Raw genomic sequence first — 6,822 nt, 5'->3', positions numbered from 1 at the left:
ATTTTTATGAACATTTTTTAAAGTTTGATTAACTTGTGAATTTTGTACAAAGTTTGCAAGATTGGCTAATATGGTTTTTTGTATAGAATCAGCTATATTTTACATAAAACAAAAAAGATTTATGAAGGAAAACATTTTGAATATTGTGAAAAAAACTAAATTACGAATACTTGTGTGAGTGACTGTATGTAAAACTCTTATTTGTAATTAACACCTAACTAAATAAAAGCAAAAATTGTTTTCCCAACAGGCTTAAAAAAATTCGGTAGTAAATTACTTACAACTCTCATAGTATTCATCTAAACGTTTATGTGCCACTTAACCGTGCAAACCTCGGCATTCTCACATAGACCACCTGCTTTGGCGTTAGTTGAATATTCGCACTTTTGAATGCAGCATTTTTGTATGCACTTTCACCAGCTTGCCATAGTTTCGTATCGGAATCACCAATTTAACAAAATCCTCAAGTACATTCTTGATATGTGCCTGTTGTTAAATTGGTACTGGAGCAAGATACGGCCCCGATGATACCTGCAGAAGAATTATTCAAAGCAAAAAGGGAATATTCATACTTTCTTCATGTTTCAATAATCATCATTAATTTCCTTTTACTTGGCAACCTGCAAAGCATAACCTCCGACTTAAGCGACACGTTATTTAACTATGGCTGTCACAAATTCATCAGGTTTTAAATCCAAAGCAAAGACTTTTTCGTCGACCGTCTTTGCATCATCGGTTCAAATGTAAAGTGTATCCATTGAATAATAGTCACGCATTCGCACCTTATGTTTTGTTTTCTTTGCCTATTTAACCAGCTACTCATCCTGATCATAATTCCCCTTATATATGACCTTAATAGAGCGGTACTGTTGCTCAATAGGTTGTTTATTGGACCACGTGCGTAAAAAATCGTAAAACACGTCCATATGTAAATACAGAGAGTAAACTATTTGATTTAATATCATTCATACATTAATACATACCTCTGTTTCTCCCTTCTTCCTAAATAAATTCAAAGTTTGCATGTAACATAGACCGTAGTATACTATAATCTTGTAGGTGATGACATTATTGCTTAAAGACTATTAGCAATCTCATCCCTTATTCTACGGCCCTCATTTTGCATATTGCTAGTTTGCAGCATAAAAGTGTCTTCATGAAAATTCTCTGATGTAGTAAGATTAGCATTTTCATTCCATTCTACATTATACTGTCGACAGATGTTATGCAGCGCGCAACAGACATTTACAATTTTAACTACCTTCTTAGGTTGATAGTGTAAAGTCCTTTGCAAGCAACGAAATCGGCTCTTTAAAACTCCTATAGTTCGTTCTATTATGTTGCGGGCTGAGGAATGCGCGTTATTAAATTTATATTGTTGAGATGCATATTGGGGATCCCGATAGGGTGTTAACATAAATGGTTCTATACCATATCCGGAATCGCCCAGTAGTCTTGATGATCGGTCTCCATTTTCGTATTCCTGTAGAAAATATTGCCGCGCATTGCTTACATTCCATACGAAAGAATCATGGCTTGCGCCGGGGTATCGTGAATCAACCGCACGTATTATCATATTGCTGTCACAAATCTAACAAAAAGCTTCAAATTGCATACTACCTTCAATATCAAAAATGTAAAATTTACTCACAAGCATCGCATTCATACTAAAATATCCTTTTCTGTTGAANAAATATCGATAAGAAAATCAATTACAAAATCTATCAAAAAATCATTTACAAAATCGATAACAAGATCGGTAAAAACATCAATAACAAAACCGATAACAATATCGATAGCATAACCGATAAAAATATCGATAATAAAACCGATAAAAATATCGATAACAAAAGAGATAACAATATCGATAGCAAAATCGATAAAAATATCGGTAACAAAACCGGTAAAAATATTGATGACAAAATCGATAAAAATATCGACAACAAAATCGATAAATATATCGATAACAAAATCGATAGCGAAATGGATAATATCGATTGCAAAATCGATAGCAAAATCGATAACAAAATCGATAAAAAATTCATAACAAAATAAAACAACCTATAAAACAACCTATAACAAAACCTATAAAAAATATCGATCATTATATCGATAAGTTCCGAAAATATCGATAGCAAAATCAGTAAAATGTCGATGACAAAATTGATAAAAACATCGATAACAAAAGCGATAATAGTATCGATAGCAAAATCGTTAACACAATTAATAAAAATATCGATAACAAAACCGATTAAAATATCGATGACAATATCGATAGCATAACCGATAAAAATATCGATAATAAAACCGATAAAAATATCGATAACAAAAGAGATAACAATATCGATAACAAAATCGATAAAAATATCGATAACAAAATCGATAACAAAGTCGATAACAAAATCGATTACAAAATCGATAACAAAATTCGTAAAAATATCGATAACAAAATCGATAAAAAATATCGATAACAAAACCGATAAAAATATCGATCATTATATCGATAAGTTCCAAAAATATCGATAGCAAAATCAATAACATTATCGATAAAAATTTCGATAACAAAATCGATAAAAATACCGATAACAGAACCGACAAAATATCGATTATTATATCGATAAGTCCCGAGATTCCCGAAGATCTCTAAAATCCCGAAAAAGTTACCAGATTGAGTCTCTGTGCCTCTATCTATATCCTTTTCTCTACAACTACCTTTATTTTAATCTTTCTTCCTCTATCTTCACCTATACTCTTATCGGTATCCTCATCCTCATCTTTTCCTTTATATTTATCTTTGTTTTTTTTTTTTTTTTTTATCATATTCTTCATATACATATTCCCCTTCATCTTTGCCCTTATATGAGTAAAGTGATCAATTCAACTTGGTCTTCATTTTTGCCTTTATCTTTACGCAACTTTGTTTTTGTTTTTATATTTACCTTTGCCTTTATCCTTTTCCTTATCTATGTACGTACTCACCCTTACTTTCATTCTTGTATTGGTCTTTTTCTAAGTGGTTGTTTCACTTCAAAAAGTTTTCGCGTATTATGCATACATGTGTTCATACATATATGTATGTACATATGCAGTGGCGGACCCAGGTAGGGGAAATTGGGGAAATTTCCCGAAACCCCCGCCCCCCCAAGACTGTGTAACATGTATTTTTATAATATTCAACTGAATATCGTGAAATGTCATTACAAGAATATATAACAGGTTTGTCCCACAAGCTACTTGTAGAAAAACTCGAGCAAAGTTGAAACTGTGAGCGTATATCAAGGAAACTCGAAAACTTACTTGCGGAGCGCGTATATATAACTCGAAGTGACTTCGAGAAGCTTGGGGAACAAACCTAAAGAATGGATGCTTTTGAAAAGTTTAATTCATGGAAAAAGTGTGTAAAATTTCACTTGAGTTTGAAATTTTAGCTGTGTGCTAAGCTCGAAGTATTATGTTATTTAAGTAGGCCTATCAGTTTTTCGTATTCACTGAATTTTCAAAATTTTGAAATTATACAGGTTGTCCCAGAAGTCACCTGCCAAACTTAAGGAGAAGGCAGGTGGGGTGGTGAGCTCTCTGATAAACAAAAAATTTTCAGGTAAAAGTGTCACCGTTTTTGAAATATTTAAATTTTTTTGAATTAAAGAAAAATCGTGCCTTTTGATGTATTTTCTTTAACTGCATCTACAACAAAGGCTATACTTAGTAAATTTTTTATGTAAAATACTTTCAGATAGTTGCTTCTCCATACTCAAATGCATTGTAGTTAAAATATATTAAGGAACCATAATAAAATTAGGACTATATTGCGATTTTTAACTTTTTGATATTTTCTTCCCCAACTTTAATTATGTCTGGTGAAAAAAATGTACTGAGCTATAACTTTACATTACATAAAAAAATTGCTCATTTAATAAATATTTCAGAAAGGTGCCATTTTACTATTTCGAATAGAAAAAGAAGGTTATAGCCGCTTTTGTGGGTAAGGGACTGAGACACGCTAGAATGTATTTAATAGATTTAAATTTAAGTTGGTCTTGTTACCGACCAATGACATGCTAAATAGTACAAAGGTACATTATTACTTGCTCCTGACATTATTTTGTGTTACAAAAAAACTAGTTAAAAAAAAAATTTTAAATTTGAGTTCGGAATAACAGTTCCTTCTTGGCAAAAATTTGTTGTCCCGATGCATGAGATTGAAAAACATGTATTTTTTTACTTGCATCCCTCAGACAAATGCAGTGCCACACACAGTGATGGCAAATTTAGTCAGAAAGAAGAAAGTTGAAGAGTTGATTTTTTTGGAAATGAAGATAAAATTCGATTTTTTCTAGAAAAATTAGAGTTTATCCGAATTTTAACAATACAAAGTTCGATTTCAAAAAACCGCCATTTTGGAGCTAAAATTCGAATATCGAAGCTTCGAATATCGAATTTACCCATCCCTATTTCGAACTCGCGTAAATGTACATTTGCTAAATGCGATAGCATGAACGCTCTTCGAAAACATATGTTCGAAAGTGCTAAATGTTGCATTTTAAATGCAGCAAAAACGCTGCATTAGTTTAGTTTTGCTGGGAGAAATTGAAGCGCCTGAAGAAAGGGACCATGAAGAAATGTGAAAAGGTCGCCATTACGGCATTTAGGTTGGAAGTTTTAGAAAACAGCAGTACATCATCCGCGTACATTTGGTGGGAAACGTTGGGAAACTGTGTAAAAATGGAACTAAGTTCATCGAATGCTATAGTAAAGGGAATAATGGATAGAGGTGAACCTTGCGGGGTGCCATTATCTAGAGGAAACATAGGGGATCGGACGTTAGAAATAATAACAATAGTTTTACGAGAGGACAGGACCTGTATACCTATCTCTAAATCTAAAGAGAGGAGTGAAATATGATTTTTTTTGATAAGGCTTCGGAAACGAAGTGATCGAGGTGTAAGAGGGCATCAACCGGACCCTGCCCCTTCTTGAATGCGACTTGGTTATGGTGAATCAGCTTATTTACATGCTCATACCATGATAGTCTACTAGCAATGATTTTTTCAATTAATTTGCCTAAGCAGGGAAGAAGGGATATAGGACGGTAGCTGCTAACCTTACTTCGAGGTTTGCCAGGTTTTAGGATAGGAATGATGGAACTAGTCTTCCAAAGGATGGGATAATTACCAGTCGAAAAGATGTTGTTGTAATGTTTAAGGAGACGGGATAGAAGCGATAAAGGAAGATGTTTTATAATAGGATGTTTTATCAAAACCAGGTGTACTACTTTTACTGTTAAGAGAGCGAACTGAAGTTCCTGTAGGGATAAATCGGCATCCAACTGCTTGGAGGAAGAAGATAAGCTTAGAGAAATGGGACGGCTAAAATGGAGTTGGGAAAGTTTGCAAGCAGAAAATTCGGGGGGAAAGCTAGAATCAGAGGAGGCGTTGGAGAAGTGGGTGGCTAACTCTAAGACTATATCATGGGGATATAGTAGGTTGCCTTGGGATGAATTAAGGGAAGTGATAGGGGATTGGGTAGGAGTTCCAGTGAGCCTTTTTATGTCAGCCCATATCTTTTTTGTGTCGGATGAAGCAGAAATACTGCTGGTAAACTTTTGGAAGCTGCGGAGTTTAGAATTTTTAGCACTTCGTCGATTGCGCTTAAAGTCATGCCAGGCGTTCTGCTTGTTATCTATTAATGCTGAAAGCTCTCTGCTCCACCATAAAGGAGAAGGCCTGAAAGGTTTAGCTTTAGATAGAAGGATGGATCGGTTTGCTGAAGAACGAATAATTTATGGATATTGGAAGTTTCCTGGTTGGTGTTAGATGAAATAGTGAAGGAGCGGGAGAAAGTTTCGCAGGCCACCTCAAATTTGCACCAGTCTGCTCGATCAGATTTGAAATAGATCCTGGGTTTGAAAAGAGTTTGGGAGCGCGAAATTGGATATTGAAGAGGATAGGAAAATGGCCACTGCCATGAAGATCGTCAATGTGGTGCCATGACACTTTGGAAGATAGGGATGCGGAACACAGGGTAAGATCAATATGTGTAAAGGATGAATGGGTGGGCGGCCCATCGTTTAGGATAACTGTGTTGGAAACTAGGATGGAGTCTTCAATTTTCCGATCTTTAGAGTTTGTGGAAACGGACCCCCAGAGGGAGTTCCCCGCGTTAAAGTTGCCAGCCACTATAAAAGGGTAGGAAGAAGGAATTATGTTGTTGAAATCTATTGTAGAGATCAATTGATCAGGAGGAGAATAACCGCACACTATTGTAATTTTGTTGAAAGTTTGTAGCTCAATGGCAAGGGGGGAAATATTAGATTGGGGGATATAGGATAGGTGAGGTATGGTTCTTTTGACCAGGATGGCAATACCCTGTTTGTTGGACGTAATATGTGGCTGGTTATAAAAATTACCAACATAGGCTTTAGGGAAGTGAGGAGTGACATTGTGGGCACGATGGGTTTCATTTAAAAGAATAACGGAGGGGTTATGACTTTTAATTAAAATTTCCAAGTCAATATAATCAAATAAAACACCTCTTTGAGGTAAAATTTTCGAGTGACAAAAGCTGAACTAGAAACACAAAATTTATGATATCAATTTCGTAACGAAAATTATACGCATTTTTTTAACTGCCTTGGAAGCTGACGCAGCAGTTTGTTTGTTTGTTTTCGGGTAGGTGGACCACGGACCGGTCTATTNTTGATATCAATTTCGTAACGAAAATTATACGCATTTTTTTAACTGCCTTGGAAGCTGACGCAGCAGTTTGTTTGTTTGTTTTCGGGTAGGTGGACCACGGACCGGTCTATTCGAAAAAATCTTATTA

The 6,822-nt window shown here is 34.9% G+C and overlaps 1 protein-coding gene across 4 annotated transcripts; it reads right to left on the bottom strand.

Moving 5' to 3' along the window:
- Positions 1-6: 6 nt before the first annotated feature.
- On the bottom strand, positions 7-1,690 carry LOC108381645 (putative nuclease HARBI1). 4 transcript variants are annotated; one of them, XR_001849639.1, is made up of 4 exons: positions 1,652-1,690; positions 984-1,591; positions 613-866; positions 7-531 (listed from the first exon to the last, which is right to left on the bottom strand). XR_001849639.1 is itself a non-coding variant. In XM_017638058.1 (4 exons), the coding sequence occupies exons 1-3, from the start codon at positions 1,664-1,666 to the stop codon at positions 1,076-1,078; spliced, it is 480 nt and encodes a 159-aa protein (XP_017493547.1). In that variant the 5' UTR covers positions 1,667-1,684; the 3' UTR covers positions 7-866; positions 984-1,075. The 4 variants fall into 4 exon arrangements, 3 of the variants coding, with proteins under 3 accessions (XP_017493547.1, XP_017493548.1, XP_017493546.1); XM_017638058.1 differs by having other exon boundaries at positions 7-866; positions 984-1,210; positions 1,262-1,591; positions 1,652-1,684; XM_017638059.1 differs by having other exon boundaries at positions 7-866; positions 984-1,347; positions 1,432-1,591; positions 1,652-1,684.
- Positions 1,691-6,822: the final 5,132 nt, after the last annotated feature.

Source organism: Rhagoletis zephyria, unplaced genomic scaffold (genome assembly GCF_001687245.7).
Source record: "Rhagoletis zephyria isolate East Lansing unplaced genomic scaffold, Rhagoletis_zephyria_1.1 Rzeph_scaffold_23251, whole genome shotgun sequence".
Taxonomy (NCBI): domain Eukaryota; kingdom Metazoa; phylum Arthropoda; class Insecta; order Diptera; family Tephritidae; genus Rhagoletis; species Rhagoletis zephyria.
Note: the sequence above shows the minus strand (reverse complement) of the source record. Positions and strands in the feature narration are given on the sequence as shown.